The sequence below is a fragment of the Xiphias gladius genome, chromosome 21 (genome assembly GCF_016859285.1).
Source record: "Xiphias gladius isolate SHS-SW01 ecotype Sanya breed wild chromosome 21, ASM1685928v1, whole genome shotgun sequence".
NCBI classification, from domain to species: Eukaryota; Metazoa; Chordata; class Actinopteri; order Istiophoriformes; family Xiphiidae; genus Xiphias; species Xiphias gladius.
In genome coordinates, this window is record NC_053420.1 from 23917186 (window position 1) to 23936700 (window position 19515).

At 41.7% G+C, this 19515-nt stretch overlaps 1 protein-coding gene across 1 annotated transcript in view; it reads left to right on the forward strand.

Annotated features, from left to right (window-relative positions):
• Window positions 1-8545: 8545 nt before the first annotated feature.
• The window catches only part of slc25a26 (solute carrier family 25 member 26), a 56802-nt gene continuing 45832 nt past the window's right edge, over window positions 8546-19515 (forward strand). Inside the window, exons 1-5 of the mRNA XM_040116148.1 lie at window positions 8546-8726; window positions 10392-10548; window positions 11460-11578; window positions 18316-18420; window positions 19274-19321. Coding sequence (XP_039972082.1) covers window positions 8694-8726; window positions 10392-10548; window positions 11460-11578; window positions 18316-18420; window positions 19274-19321 — 462 coding nt within the window. The 5' untranslated portion in view covers window positions 8546-8693. The remainder of the gene's footprint in view (window positions 8727-10391; window positions 10549-11459; window positions 11579-18315; window positions 18421-19273; window positions 19322-19515) is intronic.

The following is a 19515-nucleotide window of genomic DNA, read 5'->3' on the forward strand; positions in this document are numbered from 1 at the left end:
ATGTTTCTACAAATGAGGACTGGGCTGTCTTGGTTCATATTGATAGAGGCAATTATTGCAAAGATGAATTATGAAATTAGCATGCTAATGGGTTATTATAACACATACATTGGTCCCAAAAGACTCTCTTCCTACCAGGGGCTTGATGGGAACATTTCCATGTGTTAAAGGGGAGAAAGGTACAATACATAATGCTTGACAGTCAGTAAATTTTAAAAATGTGAATTATAAATGCAGGGTTCCTGAGGGAAAATAATAGTTTGACTTTATCAGAGTGGCTCAATCAGATTAGACATGTTTTTCTGTAAAAAAGTGAATTATTGTTGTGCAATCATTTTTGCATTTATTTGTGTAGTGTCATTACAAATTCATTTTCCAAAATGTAAGTGCAATGTGTATTTGAGAGTATAAAATAATTGTTCTACTTTACATTTCCTAATTGATCATTATCCATCTGAAGTACAAAGTACAAGTTCAGCCTACCATTTGGCCACTAGATGGCACTCTGACACTGCAGTAAAGCAGCCCAAGCTGTCCAGATGTTACTCAAACCCAAAAGTTAGCTTCTCCCTCAGTGCTCACTCTTTGCTATGTGAAAGGTCGTCATTTGCAAGAAGTGGACAATCTGATGTAACATTTATGTTGCTAAATCATGATTGTCGTCTGCAACAGGGTGCAGAGTGGATCACCATCGCAGTTTGAATGCTACTCTAATTTTCAGACCCTCACAAAGTGCACCAATGTAATCTGAAGATGAATGTGTTGAGAAGAGAGGGACCATGCTAATGTTTGTCATGTAACCCCTCCTGTTAATAAGTCTCCTCCATGGTAACAATTTGTCACAGTTCTCCTGTGAGTAACTGCATCACAGAGTGTCACTGTGTCACACTGATGCCGGATTCGGGCCAGTGTATCAGCTCATGGAGGGATGAATCAAATGTCAGTGTGACAGGGAGCATATGAGAGCAGATCCATATTTCTATTAGGCTCCACAGACAGGACAGATAGGACTGGATTGCCAAGCATGTTTGTGCATATTTTACTGTAACACAGCTCCTCCATCTTCACTGACCTACAGAGGAAGTGATGGAGACGCCCCTGTGGAGTTAACACGTATGTAGACAGGCATGCACACATATTCATGCAACACACACTATCCCCGTGCTCTTCTCCCGTTTGATGTTCATGTCCTGAATCGATCCATACAAATCGCATATTTCTGTACATGCTTTTGCTGCAAGAGCCACTCCAGGACTTCTCATTCTGGCTGTGACAGGGGACCGGTGTTATTGATCCATCTGCAGCAGCCTGAAGGGAATGACTGCCAGTGAAGATGTAATCTACTTGTTCACATCTGGTCCCTCTGCTGCAGAGGCCTGTAGCACACATTGCGGGCCATTTGGCAGGCCACACATCAACTGTGAGCTCTCAGACCCAGATGACACTGGTGGATATTGACTGAGCTGTACACTCTGAGGTGCAGTAATAGAAATTACATGCGGTGCACCACAGGTGAGGTTTTAGCCCTGTGCGGTCAAAAGAAAAATGATAAAGGGAAACGGAGCAACATTATCATTCATTTGAAGCACAATGGCTTTTTGGAGCTTTTCACTGAAAATAGCTGGCTTCTGCAGATGAAAACTATACAAGGAGAGCAATGATAGTGAACTAAAACCACGAAGTTGCACACGTGATGCAGCATGGGCAGGCACTGCAAATCCAATTGCCCCCCTGAGCAACAGACTGTGTCTCATTGATGCCCCTTTTGGGAAAAAACACCCACTACATCTGGTTCGACTGTGTATAGAGCTGTGCGATATGACGATATATATATCGTGTAACGATAGAAAAATGCTCATTGTTTATTTCACTGTGTTGCAAATCAGAATCTTTACAGCGACATTTTCAGTCTTTTTAGATGACGCTTTGTGTTCTTCCACACGGCACAGATGCAGGCAGGAAATTCGCATGAAGGCAACACAAACAAACATGGAGGAGAGCGTGAATGGGACACCAAATGACCGACCAAGACAGACTGGAGTGAGGTGAAGAAGACAAGACCATTTGGGGGGTAGTGAATGGTCATGTAGTGGTGTAGTGATCAACACTAAATGTTTTTGTACCATATGATTCCAAGGTGTTAAAAATTTCTGCCTGCTCAGCTTAAGAATTTCTTTGGTGTCAATTATTAGCATCATGAGTTGATTTCATTCCCATAAAGAAATATAGGTGATGTAGTCACACACAAGAAACAAAAACAGTAAAGACAGTGTGTGCCAATGTCTCTGTTAAGTGCAGTGTGTGTATGTGTGTATCAGAGACAGGGAAAGAGAGAGATTTAAAAGAGACAAAGCCATCCATGAGAAAGCTTTGCACTGTTGCACGAGGTTTTGTAGAGCGTTAAAGTAGCACTCAGGCATCGGCCACTAGAGGGCAATCAGGCTTGGCAGGGATATCTGTCACCGCAGCCACAAAGACAGAGCGGTATTAGTGGAGTCAACGAGGTGTGTTGGGCTCACATCACACAAAAATGTTCTCTAATGGGAAAGGAGCACATTCTACTATAGAAATCAGAGAAAAGAAACTTTTGTGTTTTAGTGTTTGAGCTTTTTGTCCTTTGAATTCTGTTGTTTTAGCAGTCATGCACATGAAACAATCCCCCATTCTTCTCTATCAGACCATCACCTATTGAATGTGTGGGAACCAATCTTTAGGGTAGAAAAGTGTGTTTCTGATAGAAATGTAAAAAGCAGCAATAGCGTGATTTCTAAAGAAGTGAGGCTTGGTGAAGCGATTCACCAAAGGTTGCAGGATGCCGCAAATAAAGCTCAAATGAATGTTTTTGCAGCTCTTTGTGAAATATTGCTGTTTGGTTGCTCTCACCTTCTCCTCCTCAGTACTTAGGCCATGACAAATGCAAGTGTCATGTGTGACTAGGAGTAAAAGCAACGGAAGGCCAATGAGTTAATACCACCAGCGGGAGGAAGCCAGCTACACTAGTTGTGATGAATAGATACCACATCTCCTTTGAGATAATTTTTGTGTAAGTTGCTTTCTGTTAGGATACTGGCTGTAGGCTACATCTTTCCTGCTTTTACACCAGTCAGCACATTTTTTCAGAGAGGCTTCAACCTGTTGGCTTGTTTTTGTCTCACCGTTGCTCTCACACATATCATTTATTATAAAGCTCTCTTCTCACTGTGGTACAGTTCCTCACATGGCAATATTTGTGTTTAATACAGTACATGATTGTTAGGGACCAAGCAAGTCAAGCACAGGCACAAATGAAGGATTTTGCCTGCCCAAATTTAAATGTCCATGAGAGACAAACCACTGTAACTTGCGTGAGAATGCATTTGACAGTTAACAGGGTAAAGCAATGCAGCTTTTTCCAACGCTCCCATGAACTGAGGTCAAGGTCAGAATTTGAGCTACAGGCATGTACAAGCACGCTGAGATAACTCACTGACCAAGCGGAAACATTGATATCTGTCTGGCCAGGCAATTAATACAAAATGGGGGACAGGCGGACATGCATTACATGATACTATAGTAAAGAGATAACATTAATATTAGTTGAAGTTGGATTCTCAGTTTAATCCATGCTCTGACTTACCTCTGCAATATCTTACAAGCCTAAGAGCATACAGTGACGCTAGGAGCTCTGTGAGGCTGTAGCACAGCGGTGCTTTGAGCTAAACGCTAACATCAGCACGATAAAATGCTCACAATGAAGATACCAAATGGCCAAGCAGATGTAATATTTACCATGTTCACCATCCTAGTTTAGCGTATTAGCCTACTAACATTTGCTAATTAGCAGTTTTAAATTAAATCGTATTAGAAATCGTAAACCGTCAAGTATTAGACGAATGAAATTTTGACCTCATGGTTAGAGGTTAAGTTAAGTTAAGTTAAGTTAAGTTAAGTTAAGTTAAGTTAAGTAAAGAACTGGGGATCATGTATGTCTGTACAAAATGTTGTGGCAATTCATCTAACAGTTGTTGAAGTATTTCAACAAAGTGGTAGACCAACCAACAGTCCTACATTAGCATCCCTATTGCCATGCTGCTAGCATGGCTAAAAACTGAATTCTCATTGAATTAAACACATAAGGTTAGAACTGAAGTTTTGAGCTCCCCCTACAAATCCTGTTGAGCAAGCTCTGACCCTTTACGAGCATAGACAACTTATTTTGTCGTTTAATTTGGAGGGCTTGTTGTATAGTTTATAGGTAAGTCAATGCCAAGGGTCTCCCTTTTGCTGGAGGAATGCCACACCAGGACATGGGTTACAAATATGGAAAGCCAGAAAGATATAAAATTATATAATATGACTAATGATAAATAAAGTTATTATGGTGAATGACACAATTTGTTATTGTTTAACTTATAATGTATATAACTGTGACCAATACCTAATGACAAAATAGTGGTAAAATGGAATGGGGAAACATAACTCAACCTATGCACCTAAAAGACTCTTGATGGGGCCTTTACAATGATCCTTTATAAACCAAATGAATACATAATATTATAATGTAACTAAATTGTTGTGTCAAAATCAGCATTTGACATTTGATACATAATATTACAAACTTTATTTTCAGTAATTATGACAGGTGATGCCTCTATTGTGGCCACTGGACACCTTTAAAAGAGGGGTGATTACACATTTCCTGACCTATCCGAAGCCATCACAGTTCAACTTGTGTGACAGCCCTTCTCTCAGCTCACCTGCTCTTACTGAGACATGACAACCAGAGCACCGAATCCATCAGTTTGCATTGTGGCGAAATTGATCACTGCAGTCAATACCAACTAGTGAAGCCATTGGCACTGCTGCGGCTGCTGCAGAGGCATCGGGAGTTCTCTGACTTGTCTGTGATCTATCTATCTTTAGGCAAAGGGCTAGGCATGGGATCAATATGCAACAGGCAGCTCATATTTCACTGGTGACCCAGCAAGGATGAGAGGGCAGAGGGGGAGAAAGGGGAAGTGGAAGATGGGATGATGACATGGCTTTGCAAAGCTCTCGAGGGGTCAATCCAAAAGGCAGATAGCGAGGAGCAGAAGCAGGTGATATGGATGCAACCAAAGGTGAGAAAAGGAGATGAAGTTCGGGGTGTGACGTAGGAGTCAATAGTGCAGCAGAGGCTTATACGCTATATGGATGGCAGCGCAGCCTGACAGCTTGTCGATTCAGTGAATTTATAATGAATGTTCTTTTATTCTCCTCTTTCTCCCTATAACCTTTCTCTTCTCCTTTACTCCCTTTCTCTCACCACCCTCCTTCCTCTCCCCCTGTCACCTACCTGCTCTCTTCATTTGGAGCATCACTCCCACCCTCCCTTCCCCCCTGCTCTCCCTCCCTGTCACGGACTCATGTAGCCTATCATCCTGAGAGTAAAAACAAAGAGTTATATGAAAGGCGCTTAGTCGCATTTCCTCCTACCCCTGCTGTTGCGGTGTCCTAATGATGCAAATGTTAGGCTGGCTAATGAGCAGGAGTTATGTTTCAGCTGAAGTTTACCACACTGCTCGACTACCCTGTCTCATGAATAATATCACTGTGTCAGAGTCAAGATGTGTGTTCCCCTCAGTGCTCAAACAATGACCATTACAGATGGTGCTTTCTTAAACTGCATTCAAGAAAAAAATGACAATTACTGGTTTGTAAAAGTGTCCAAAGGAGCAACTAGGCCTCTTACAGCAAGATAATGAAAATTCATAATAAAGAATCCAAATGTAAGCAATGCGCTGTGTCTGAAATAATGCACACACAAGCAGGCAGAAAAAGTGTCTAAAAACTTCAGGGGGAACTCTGAGCACCCTCTCACCTGTGAGAATCACATAACCTTTTGACTCAGAGTTCAATCTGACTGTCACCTAACACACATGCCCCTAAAGGAGAGCGAAAGCAGTAGATGCTCAGTGTTATTACAATAACCCTTATAGCTGCTTGCAATTCATTCCCTGCCCACCTTGTGGCTTAATCCACCATGCTTTTGCCCTTCAGTTTTTCAAAGACAGCCTGCGGGCTAGAATTGCCCTTTGCTGACTTGTGGCTGACAGTGAGTAAGTTCCCCTCTCGTCTCCTCCCTTTTATCTCTGAGATCATACTCTGAGTGGGTCAAGATCAATGATGCTCCCTGCAAATCTGCCCAGACTCTGGGTGCTTCTAATTGACCTTACACAGGGGTAACTGAGCACTGCTACTCTCATCCAGCCAGCCTTTACATTCACTTCTATGGATAAAATCACCAACTACTCGTGGGGCTTTCATCAAAAACTCATGGACCACGTTGGTGCCAACCAGTCTATTTGAGTTCTTCCTAGAGTCAAACTGTAAGCTGCCCTCCTGACATGGAACAGGTTGAAATCATTCAGGAATACAGTAAGCATCGTGTAGGTGTTGAAAGGTAAAAGGCGAAATATTCATCACTGCTGAAGAAATAAATAGATTGTTTAGAAACAAACAGTCTGCCAAGCTATTTAAGCTCCGCAAGAATCTTTCAGAAGTAATGCCATTATTGAAAAACTGATCCTGGGTGGTCCAGTCTAGTTAAGAAACTTCTACGATTTATGCATTTTTAAAGGCACCTTAAGCTTTTCGGACAGGCCATTGAGATTTACAAGAATACAGCACTTGGAGCACAAAAAACAAAAATCCCAATAACCAAGGATGTGCTGTGACAGGGAGATAAATGGCTTTATATGATGGAATAGACAAGACTCTGGGCACTGCAAACCTCTTGACAACAACACAGAAAAAAAAAATCAATTTCAGGTATGGCATAGAATTAATACTGCATTGACTGAGCTTGGGGGACAACAATGTAGGTCTGCTTGGTTATGGGCTGTAATATAAAATCACTAGCACAAAGTCAGTGTCACAAAAAAAAACCATTGCATATATTCATCAGAGTAAAAAATGACTAAATAACATAGCTAAAAGAGACCACAGCAACAAAGAAACGCTTACACATTCGTCCTCCCAGCTCTATCTTCTGAAGGGCTGCATCAAGACAATAAAAGCATGAAGTGATGATGTTGCCTTCCTCAGGCCTAACACAGATCAAGACAAAAGACAAAAGAAGCCCAGTCCAGATCCAGCTGCGGCTCACTTCCAATGGGATCCCTGTGAGACCCACTTCAACAAGATGGATGACGGGCACCGAGCTTCAAACTGGGCACACTCAGCCCAGACATCATTGGGTCCGGGCTGAATAAAGAGGTGGTGGCCCCTCGCCTGCTCTTCCCTAATAGGAGTAGCTGCCTGGCTGACAGCAGCCCATAAATAACCCAGTCGGTGTGTCACTGGGAAAGAACACACTCACCTGAGCACACTCACTCAATGGCATCACAGGGGAGATGTTAGACGCAAGAATATAAGGTTTATGGAATGGGGAAGAAAGTGTGTGTGAAGAACATTTTTGACTTTTATACATTTTGTTATTTAATAAAAGTATTCCTCTATTATGTGAATTAGAATTTTTATATTTGTGGTCAAATAACTAAAATATCCAAAAACAAATTTATTTTTGACCAAATTAGGTTAGATTAAGACTGTACTGATATATTTTCAACAGATTAATCTCATCTTGTTCTTCTCCCCAAACGTCCTTCTCCTCTAATCCTCTGGCTTTGTCACAGGTGAGACCGAAAGTGTTCTGGGGAGTCCGTGACCGAGCCTCTCATCTTCTGCCTCCTCATCAGTGAAAAGGAGTTCCAGCTCTTATCAGCTCAGGATGAGAGAGATTAGCTCTCGTCAGAAGATTCCAGTGAACATGCTGATGACCATCTGATGAGTTCAGGAGAAAATAAATTTAAAGTTTGCTAGTCAATGATTTTTTTTCTCTTAGTTTGTCCACTGCCTGTGGCTTCACATCCTTTTGCAATGTTGAGAAGACAAATTTTAGTGTCCCCTCAGAAGTCCTTCACCAAATAGCCTGTAGTTCAACCCGGCAACTGATAGTATAGTTGCGATGGTCCGGCGTTTATCAGGACGAGCGGGCAAAACATTTCTATATTATGTAAATATATGTATATTTTTTTTGAACTCTGATTAGGCGGCAGCAGCAGCTGCCTGATCCAGGCGTCACAATAGTTAACTTCACCACGTCCCAGAAATCCCTCAAACGCCTGTGAGCCCAGTCGTGTGGACCTACCAGTTTCACTCATCAAATGACACCAATGAGCCCGTAGAGGTGGTTGATCCTCCAGAGACTGCTGAGGTGGAGCACATGAATGGGAACTTTTAACCACTCAAGGTTTCCAATCTTTTATGGGCATGAATAAACAGTAAAATCAAGTTTCTATGTCTTTGTTGTCATTTTTTTTCATACAACTGTCTTTTTTTTTTAAATCAATAATAATGCTAATGAGTGAATGTATATTGTTTCTGTTTTTTCTTAACCTTCTACACACAACCCCTAATTGCCTACACGTTGACTCCCAACGTTTTGCTGCCAGTGAGGCCAGCAAAACACAGTATTTAGCCGGATTCAGTGGGAAGCGCTCGCTCAAAGGCGTTCGACGTCACGTGAATAGCGTGCGTCATGACGTCACGCAGAAGCCTTTCAGGCAAGATGGCAGCGTCCTTGACAGGCATGTTTTGATTTCAGTGGAGTGCCGGACATGCTCAACAGTGGCAAGTTTTGGTGGCTGAACGGCTGACAGCAAGGGCGGAACATGGAGAGACGAGAGTTCGTCGCGTCCCTGGTGGTAAGCTGGTCATTTTGTACAAATTATTATGGTACGTGTCAATACTGCCATCAGCCGACTTCTAATGTAGCCACAGCTAATGACAAATTCTGTCGGTAACTCGCAGTAGGAACACCGACTGACAACAAGAGCTAAATTGTGGGCTTCGTGTTCTGCATATAAGCCACTAAAGCTTTAACCTGTTTGCAAAATATAGCGTCAGACTAGCCAGAAACCGGGATAGACCAGATGGACCACATGTGTAACCTCTTGCTCACACACAGGTTCATATATTTTAAATCCTAACGGATGACGGGGTTTATTAGCTTAGCAACTACACAAGCTCGAAAATACTAAATAATACAATAGTCTTATATTATGGGAGGTAGCTAACTAAGTTATTATAAGGAAATGTCACAGACAAACCCTACACAAAGTGATAGTCTGTGTGCTTTCAGGCAAGTTTTGCTTCGAGTAAAAACCAGCTCTATTTAGTTTAACAGTTATTTTAAATAAACAGAGCCATATTGATATTATAGATAGGGTTGTTCATGTTGGCCTTGGCATGTGTGTCTACATTTACTGGCTTTTGAGACTTGTACAAATAATAAGTGTCGAAGAATAATATACCTCAACACAGAAAATTACTCACACTATTTCATCGAACATAAGTAGAAATAGATCATATAAACTTGATGATCCAGTCTTATAAAATATAAGTCAAATATAATTTGATAGCAAGATAAGTGTACAGGAAAAGTTTCACCAGTTTAGACTAAGTTTGTACCCCTTTGAAGTGGACATCCATATTATCGGGATATTGATAAAACCATTCAGATTCGTTTGTGCAGGCAATAAATAAATAAATATATTTGTGCTGCCAATGTTTTTGAGAAAGTAAACATAACAGTTTTAAGCAAAGGCCTCAGCAGCCCATTAATGTCCAAAACAGAATGAGAATGAATGAGAACACTGTGGAGTCATTTGGGTGTTCATGGGCCTAAGCCTAAAATTTCAGTATTTAATTTCTCAAAAATCGTTTGAGCAGAAATTTTTATTTTGTGCGCACAAAAGTACGCAAATGAACTGAAATAGTTTTAGTCACATCCTAATCACATGGGGTGCCAACCTCATGGAGGTGGTCCAGCTACGTTTTCTTAAAGAACCTAATTTTTTTAGTTACTTTTACTGTTTATTGGTAAAGTAAAAACACTAAAGATGCCTTATTGTTATTATGCTCTTTCACCGCTCAAGTCAGCCTTGCTTCCAGCAGCAACAGTCAGTTTTTTCAGCAAAAAAGCTCTGATTAAACCCACTTTATGCTACCTGCCCAGTATCAAATGAGAAAGGTAGCGATTACAACATAGTAGAGTATTTAGCAGCTAAGCTAAGGCTAACAGAAGAGTGAATTTTGGATGTACATACGTCTGCTGCCCAATAACATGACTCCCAATGATGCTTAATGTTGCCCTGTGTCTGTTGGATGTGTAATTTGGCAAATTTTTACCTTAGCAAAGATGATATGTCAGTGTTGTTTATCGCTTTTTGTGCTGCCCCCAAGTGGCCAAAAAAATCAGTTAATGCATGCTTAAATAGAAGATCTGAATACTTTTTCCACCACCGGTGCTCTTGGTCTTGCAGCTCTGTGTTTACAAAGTGGTCCCAAAGTGATTCAAATCTCCCCAGGCAGGAGGCTGTGCGGGGATGTGTGTGGATCTGACCCTCTTCCCCCTGGACACCATTAAGACCAGACTGCAGAGTCAGCAAGGCTTCTACAAGGCAGGGGGGTTCAGTGGCATCTACGCTGGGGTCCCATCTGCTGCTGTCGGCTCCTTCCCCAATGGTAAGACACTCATTGTGATAGTTGGATATATGTTCTGATGAAGGTTCACTGTTCACCATTGTTTGTGAAGGCCGTTCTCCCAGAGGTACATACTGAACATCAAAGATTCTTTTTGTGTGGGATCATAATATCCACAAAGTAACTATTTGAGTTGGGTGTTTAGAGGTTCTTTAAGCTATTACACAAGAAATTGTTTTAGTTTACTTAGAGTGCAACTTTGTGGACTTTTGTTTCTTGGTGAGATCATCCTCAGACTTTTTTGTTTCTAGCTTATGAGGAAACCTACCTATGGTAATGTATGATTACAGGAAAAACAAGGACCTATATTTTAAAGTTTAGTTTTTAGGACAGAATTTCATTTAGGTTGGAAGCACCAGCATTTCCAACACTTGAGTGAAAGTTTCAACCCATCATTGCATCTATAATGAAACTTTTGCATATGTTTACATACGTACTATTCTTACAAACTTTTCAAGTCATCCGGCATTTCCACTTTATTTCCAAGCAAATCTTTGAATGTAACTAGTTATAAATAAGAACTATTTTTAAGAATCACGTTGGATTGAGGCAACTCTGTTTTGGTACTGTAGGATGCAAATAGAAACAGTGGTATTTGATATCAATCAACAGAAAGAACTGACAAAGATTAAATGGTGGAGTGGGTTTAAATATAATTTATTTGATGCAGAATTCAAACACTTCCGCTAAATGAATTTATTTGAATAGGGGAAGTGAAGAGTGAGCTTTTTCCACGCGACACATTTTCTTAGCTTTTACCTCTATTGCACAGACAGAAGCATACACATACACACACCTCAGTGTTTCCCCTGTCAGTGGTAGTGAGGGATATTAATTGCTGTATGCCAGTTGACTAATGGGCCTTAAATGGCTGTGGTTCTGCTTGGTTACAGCTGCTGCTTTCTTTGTCACCTATGAATGCACAAAGTCCCTGCTTGGCGCTGGCGGAGCGCTAGCAGCGCCACACATGGCACCTGTCACTCACATGCTGGCCGCCTCACTGGGTGAAATAGTAAGTCTTTCTCTCCCTCATTCTCCCACTTACTGTCTCCTCTCAAGAGGATATGTACTACTGTTTAATCTGCCAGTACTCTTTCAAGTCATGTTTATTTGTGTTTGCTTAAATGGATCTCAGTCATTCCATCTTTAGAAGGTCAGCTGTCTTACGCACTTGTTATTGCTCTTCTACGCACTTGCTCTTCCGTGGTTGTTTCTTTCCCACAACTGTAACTCCCAAATGAGCACCACGTTGTGCTAACGTTATTGCCTTTCATATTTCAGAGACCACTATACACGGGGGCAGAAGGGGAAGTGGGGGTGGGTATGTGGTTTTGGCTATAGGCACCAGGGTCAAGCTGGGCAAGTTAAGGGGCTTCCTCAGGACTGTCCGAGCATTTCCCTCCACCAGCTGTGTAAATAAGATCTCATTACTACCTATTGACTCATCTGCTTTCCCAGCTCAGGCCCCCAGACTCTGCCAATTTAGTCTGGGGAATTCGGGCTTGGAGGCAACGAGGAGCAGCGCAATTTCCTCAGCCCATCCTCTCTCAGTCACTCGCAGTGAACCACAGGATCTGAGCCATATGGGGGCCATGGGTATTCACACGGACATGAAGGGGGGTAGAAAGATGGGGGGTATGGAAAGAGGGACGCCCCCCCTGCGATACCACCACAGCTCTCTGCAAAATACTAGGTTTTCAGTATTCATGGCTTTTGGATGGATGTACTGTAATTTAGCCAAGTTTTGCATGTTTATGAAAAGGGATTATTCCACACGGGAGAGTTTTCTACTGTGCTTTAGTTTATCTGCATCTTGGTGTGTCACAGTGTTGAGAAGAGGACACCATGTTACTCTCAAATTAGCACAAATTCAGTGAGCACTGCACTTGGTTTATATTGTCTAGATGTCACAATCGAGGTGGCAGTTATTGCAGATACTGTAGGAGTTTAGTACTTGAGAGTCTGAACATTTTTTAAAACTTTTTTTGTCTATGACACAGTACAGATGAGTACGAAAGGTGAGGCTGAGGTTGCGGTTACCTTTAACCCCTTTCCTGCTGTTCGGGATTTGAGCACATCAAATGCACAAATCCTCGGAGTGGAGCTGAGCAGAGCAGGGGCGGCATCCCTCTGCATTCTGGCAACTGGATACGTCTTGTTCAAAGAGAGTAATCTTCAGGCTTAGCCATGAAAGGCCTAACCTAGCGCTGCCCCGAGTTGTATGCAAGGCCTAAATGCCTGCGCTATGATGCAACTGCTGCCACATATGAACCTGTGTCTCCTCACTCATTGCTAATGACTTTTAATTAAAAGTTATTGCACAGAAGTGGTGGCAGCTAAACTAGTTGCAATAGATTTGCAATGTCTGGTGTTGCAGCAATCAGTCGATTAATCAATTAGCAGACCGTCAGAAAATGAATTGAATCAGTTTTCATAATTGATTGATCATTTAAATAGTTTACGAAGCAAAAATGCTAAGAGTTTGCAGATTACAGCCTCTAAATGTGAAGATTTGCTCTCATTATGTCTCTTCATCACATATTTTGTGTCCTTTTTTTTCCTTCTTTGCTTGCTTTTTTGAATACTACAGTATGTTGTGGCATTTTGATTTGGAATTGTTTATTAATTTAGTGTAAATAGGCTGTATCTTTTGAGAAATGTGTTATGATGAATAGAAATAAACAATATGAAACGATGATTTGAAAGTTACGAACACACGGCAACGTGTTTATTCTGTTTTGCTGGTGTGATCAGCTGGTAGATTTACATGAATCTCACAATCTCTCCTTTTTTGAAATGGCCACTCACACAGTTGAGAAGACATTAGACTCTCATCTATTAGGGAACCTGTTCAGCTCAGTGTGTGTATCCTCCAGGTTTACGCCACCATTACTCCTTTTAGTCCCCTGTCATGCTCCTAAAGAAGACAGCTGTCTCACCTGCTGCATCTTCATTATTTACTTAGCTGTTCTTTTACGTTTATTTAATTACAGAATATAACTATATTAGCAGGTGAAGTTCTCTCCTATCACCTACCTTAGTCCAAATCTGAATTATTAAGAACAAATAACATTGACGCAAACATAAATGTAGACTCCCAACAGATTATCATTAGCATTATTTTTCATCTTCAGATCAGCATTATAGTTCTGTACTGCCAATGGACACGGCCACTTGTTTTAATGTGTTTCTCTGTGGCTCTTCCTCCTGCTTGTCTCTCTCTTGCTGGGGGAAGCTGGGTGCTTGCAGGCCTTGACAACTTACAGAACTTACAGAAGAAGAAGAAAAAGGAACTTTTTATTTGGTCCTTGTCTGATATTTCCACTCCACCCCTTCATCAGCCCATGATCCTTTCCACAGGAGTCCATTTAGTTGTGTTGTACCAACAGTTTTCACTCTGCAACATTCAGAACAGAAGCTTTATGGGACTTATTGCTTTGCCAATCCCATCCCCAAACCTCTCTCTATGGATGATGTGCTCGACTGGGCACTAACTTACTAGCTGTGGACTTCATTCAAAGTCTGTTATGACCGAACCAGAGGGAGTTGTAGCTCAGAATTTATTCTATATAAAGTATGACATGGGAATAGTAAGAAAGAAAAGACAACCCTTATACACTTAAATTGAAGCAATTTTCATCTTTATAGTCAAGCCTTCGGTCTAACAGATGTTCGTCGAGGGGAAGGAGGAATGGTTAGGCCTACACAGCAACATCAAGCCTTATCACGGTAATCACTGTATTTGAAAAACTTATGAGAATGATAAAGTACAGGAATAATTTAAAAAAAATTTTTAAAGTTAAAGATCTAAATAATTTCCTTCATTAGCTTTCTAGTTTTGGACATACATAGATACATGGCAGAAATTTACTAGAGCTTTGGGACATTGTTCTTTCAAATGTCATAGCTAATGCCATTTCTATATTGACCTCCTTAACACCTGGCTTAACTTGTACACAAAAGCAGGACATACAGAGACAGGAGGACAGAGAGGAGGACAGTTGGACGTTATAGAGAGAAATAATAAGAGGGTCAAGACAATGAGAGAACCCCCTGCCAGAAGTGTCCTGTTGTTTGTGTGACTGCAGTGGTGGGACGCTCCCATAAAGAATGTGTAAGCTGATGGTGTCTGTCAGGCTCTAGCAGGCTGTTATCCAGCCATTAAATCAGATTTATCTTCATTCCCATTCGCTCGACGTCTGCCCTGAAAGCTCATTTGTCAAGGCCAGGCGGCGAGCTTCTCTCGCATCTATAACCCCCCCCACACACACACACCACCACCATTCCACGTCTGTGGGAGGATGTACTGGAAAATACAGTGTGACATGACAAGATAGGGGGACAGCTAGATGGAGGTAGCAAGAGGGAGGAGTTTTTGGGGGGAGAAACTGGCAGCCACTTAACTTGGCACTGAAAACTAATCCATGCATTGCCTTCGAGCAACGCTGTGATTTATTGGCTGTTGTTTCAAAGTTGGAGACACGCAGTGTCCTAATCTCTTCCTCTTCATGACCTTTTTTCTTCCCTTTGTCTTGCATCTTTCTTCGTTGTCTCATATTTCAGTCTTTCTTGGTACGATGATGAATTTCCAGGAATCTTACGATCAAAAACCCAGAAAAAATCATGGCGCTTTGGTGATTAAAAACTGTGGTACATACTGTCTTTCAAAGGGAGGGATGTTGATTTTGTGGTCTACACAGGCTTTACTGTGGTGCCACTGAGACTTCAGATGTGATGTTTCTTTTTTGAAAGTGGGTTTTGGGTATTGAGTGAGAGGGCACTGTTTATCCACCTTAGATTAATGTAACAACAGATGAAAAGGGTTCTAGAGCATTTTTTCCCCTTAAAAAAGAGATTAAGTTGTTTAGCAAACTTTTCAGCTGACGTTTTGGTATTGGCATTGATAAAATGACGCTAAAATTTAGGACATTCTGGCATGTGGTTATAGAAAAACAAAGTTACATTTTTTTGTTATCTTCTCAAGAAAATTGTATATGTGTGTAACTGAAGCAGTTCCTCTTCAACAAATTGCCTGTTTTTCTGGTGAATGCATTAAATTTTAAAGATAAATAAATCCCAATAATTGAGGCCAAAAACAGTTGCTGCAGTCCGTATGTTTTTCTTCCCCGTTGACTATCTGTGGTGCCAAATGGTAATCCCAGTCCTGATGGACTGACCACTGTGTCCTGATGGCCTTGAACGGTAAAAGAGGGATGGAGCAAAGGAGTGGAGGACAGAGGGATGTAATGACTCAATCTGCAGATTGATTTGCTGGCTATGCTGATAATGTGCTGCGAGTCTCTGCAAATTTCCCATTCCTTACTGTGGTTGGCCAGCGATTGAGCACTGGCCTCTTACCGTGTTGTTTGATGGCCAGTGCTGGAAGTTGAAAACACTCTCTGTCATTTGGATTAACAACAGCGGGCCAAGGGAAACTGAAAGCCTCCAATCACATGCAGACAGCCTCCTAATTAACGCTGCTTGATGAATCCAACAGCTTGTAAATAAAGATGAATGGTGGCAGGAATTTAAAAGACTGCCAGTGGGTTTATAATAAGTTTACAAGCCAGAGGAAGGGATTGAGAATGAAGGGCAAGCGAAGTAGGGGAAGAAACAGACGTCTGTCTTGTGACAGCCGTCCACCTACAGCCCTCCTCGAAATGTGAGGTAACAAGACTGACTTCTAATGAGGGACACCTTCCTAAATCTTGTATTCTTTCTTTCTTTTTTCCTTTTTTTTTTCTTTCTTTCTCTTTCTTTCATTCTTTGCAACATGATGGCATACTACCTCTAACCCTCCAGGCAAGATATGACTCCATGTTTCTTCAGCCCCAGCCCTGTTTTATCATGCCCTGATTCATCATCTGTGTTTCCCCCATTTGCTGCTGTTTTCACAGATCTGAAATGGCCTCAGAGTCTTCACATTTTATCTCCTACTCCTACTCACTCAGCATCCTTCTTCCCACCCCTTGGGGTGCAAATTACTCCCAAATAAACAATCTCCCTAATTTATTTGGTGTAATCTCAGCCTCATTCTGCCTTCCCCTCTGCAGTAACAAGAGAGGAAAGGCCATCTCCACTCCAAGCCCCCCATCCAATTACGTTAGTAATTACTTGTCATAGCCACTTTCTTTCTGTTTAGCTGCCTTATTCTGGTCTTTTGGAGAACTGGTTTGGGAAAAACATGATGTACCATGTATTATAAGTGGTAACTTGACCAAAGGGAGGGCAAATGAGATCTCTGAGATGGATACAGTCAGCTTAGTTATCACAGGGAGGTGATGCAGGTGAAAGTCCGGCCACTTGGTGGTACTGTTGCACCGTGGTTAGGTTGCTAGAATGTGGTCATACTCACCTGAAATACCAATGAGAATTGCACTGAAGTCTTCATAGACACAAATTCAAGTCTTTTGTTTTTGCACTATACAGAGAATGAGGTTTATCTGCTTACTGTCTATTCGAAAGAGGAGGAACTTGCATTGGCCTTCAGCAAAAGTGATACTGTGAAGGTCAAGACAAAGCTGAAAAATGGACCAAATAATAATTACTAGTCAATACGACTTTTGGAGATTCAGAGATACAAAAAGTTTCCTGTTTAGTTTCACATGCTATGTCAGCTCAGTGTGTGATTTCACTTGACTCCCAGCACTGCTTTCCTTTCTCCTTTGTGCTCTAGTTATATTCACGTTCTTGCTCATAGGGCGTCCTTGGTATCTGGCAGAGGAGACGATAGAGAGGAGGAGTGGCTGACAGAAACGAGCCCTCCAACAGCTGTCGGGGTAGCCTTCTCTCCCCTTGCAGAGCACAGCGGAAGAGCCTTATCCTCCAGGGCCCATCTCCTCTAAAACTTCTATTGGGGCCCAAATGCTAAATCAGTATGGATAGCTGAATGGAGAAGGAGCAAAACAGAAAAGGGGTGCATTTCGTCTCTATTGCAGTGCCTCCATCACTCTATTTCTCTCTCCACCTCTCCCTGCTTCATGTTGGTGTGGCGAAGGTGCCACTGGCAGACTGGCATCTGTATGACTGAGGGGAGTCACAGCAGGGGGGGGCGTCTCACCGATCGCTCTGTAAGATTGCTTGCTGTTAGCTGGTATTTATGCTCCGATGCAGGATAAATGGGAAATCAAGTCGCCAGGTGGGCAGCTGTGCTTGCCTGCCTGCCTGCCTTTAGGGCGATGGGAGTTATGAAGCATAAATATTCATTTCTATCTTCACTAGCTGTTGGCAGTCCATATTTTTGTTGACATATGGTGGATGGGTTGGAACATGTAGCAGGGAGTGTGGTTACTGAGGTGTGCATGTGTGCCTGGATCTATCAGTATGTTTGATGGAAGTGCATGTAGTTTGGACACAGATACACAGTCAGCCTGATGACCTTGTTACCTTTTACTCAGGTGTCATGTCAGCTGTATGTACTGGTTTTGTTAATTGGCCCAATTGCACACTAACTAAAGCACTTGTTAGCCGGCCAGCTCGATGTAATTGCTCTCCTCAGGCCGTGCCATATCATGTCCACCTGCCACATAGCAAAAACATACGCAGCTAGTATCATGTACAGCAACAGCGCACCTAGTGGAGTGGTGTGAGAGGCAGTGAAGAGTCTCTCCGATCACACGCCAACCTGCCACTAAGTGCAAATGTAAAAAGTAACAAAAGCCATTGAGAAGCAAACCCAGTACCGTAGATGGAGATTGCAAGTACATTATGTGGTTTGCTTGTTTAACTCATGTTCTTCCCGTCCTATAGGTGGCTTGCCTTATCCGGGTCCCCACAGAGGTGGTCAAACAAAGGACCCAGGCTTCCCCCTCATCCACCACCTATCACATGTTGCTGGCTACACTCAGACAAGAGGTACACAACAATCAAGGGCTGTTTCTTAAAGGATAATTCTGGTTTATTGCAATATTGATGTATTTTTTTGTGGTATTGGTCATCATTCCTATTCGTAATAATAGCACTGTTGGGGCAAGAGGTACTTAGTTGAGCAAACAAACCTAACCCAAGCCTGGACACAAAATACTAAAGGCTGGGTTCTGCTCATAAAGCAGTAGTTGATACGACATGTGACCGCATCTGAAAGCATAAGTGTTTATTGCTGTTCCGCAAGGCATCACTCACAGGTGTAGAGAGCATAATTTTGGGGATAATGGTGCACGCTGATGCACAATCTTTCCTGTAAGACATACTGTGTTCTGCACTTGGTTGTCTGTTTTTGGAAAGTTGTAGAAATTGTTGGAGCTGCCACCCCAAGTTCAATGTCAGAAAAGTCTGGGGTAAGAGGGTTTGAGATGCTGTTCAACCATCTGACAAGTGTTTTGGATAGAGTATACCAATGCCTTAACCCTAACACAGCTCTCAGAAGTTACTTGGATGTGTAAAATGTCATCATAAGCAATAGAAAAGCCCAGAGTGGTTGTAATAAACCGGATTATTCTGTAACACTATATTTTGCTTTCATATATCAATTAAACAAATGCGTCATCTGGTCATTGGTTGTTGTGAAATGTTGAACTTTGCAATTTATAAAATAATAATTTTTTTTTTGCTTTTTACTATATATGCTATCCAGTAAAAATGGATGTTTTCTTAAATAAAAAAACAAATTCTATTCATTCAATCAAATCCAATCAGATTATAGTAAATCAAGTGTGTGCCTGTGTTTGTGATAGTGTGTGTTGTAAAACTTTCTGTTTTCTCTGAACAGGGTGTTCGAGGCTTGTACAGAGGATTTGGGAGTACAGTTCTCAGAGAGGTAGGATCAATTCAAATGTTTTTTTTCTGCCCTTCAGTCACTCACATCTTTCTGTCTGTCATTCACTTATGACACTGATCACAAGCATTAATACCTGTTCTAAAGCAGATCACACATGTTACGTCTGTCTGTGGTTAAGTTTAGTTTCAGTCAACTGTGAAGGACATCCTACAGATTCTTTTGAAATCAATTTC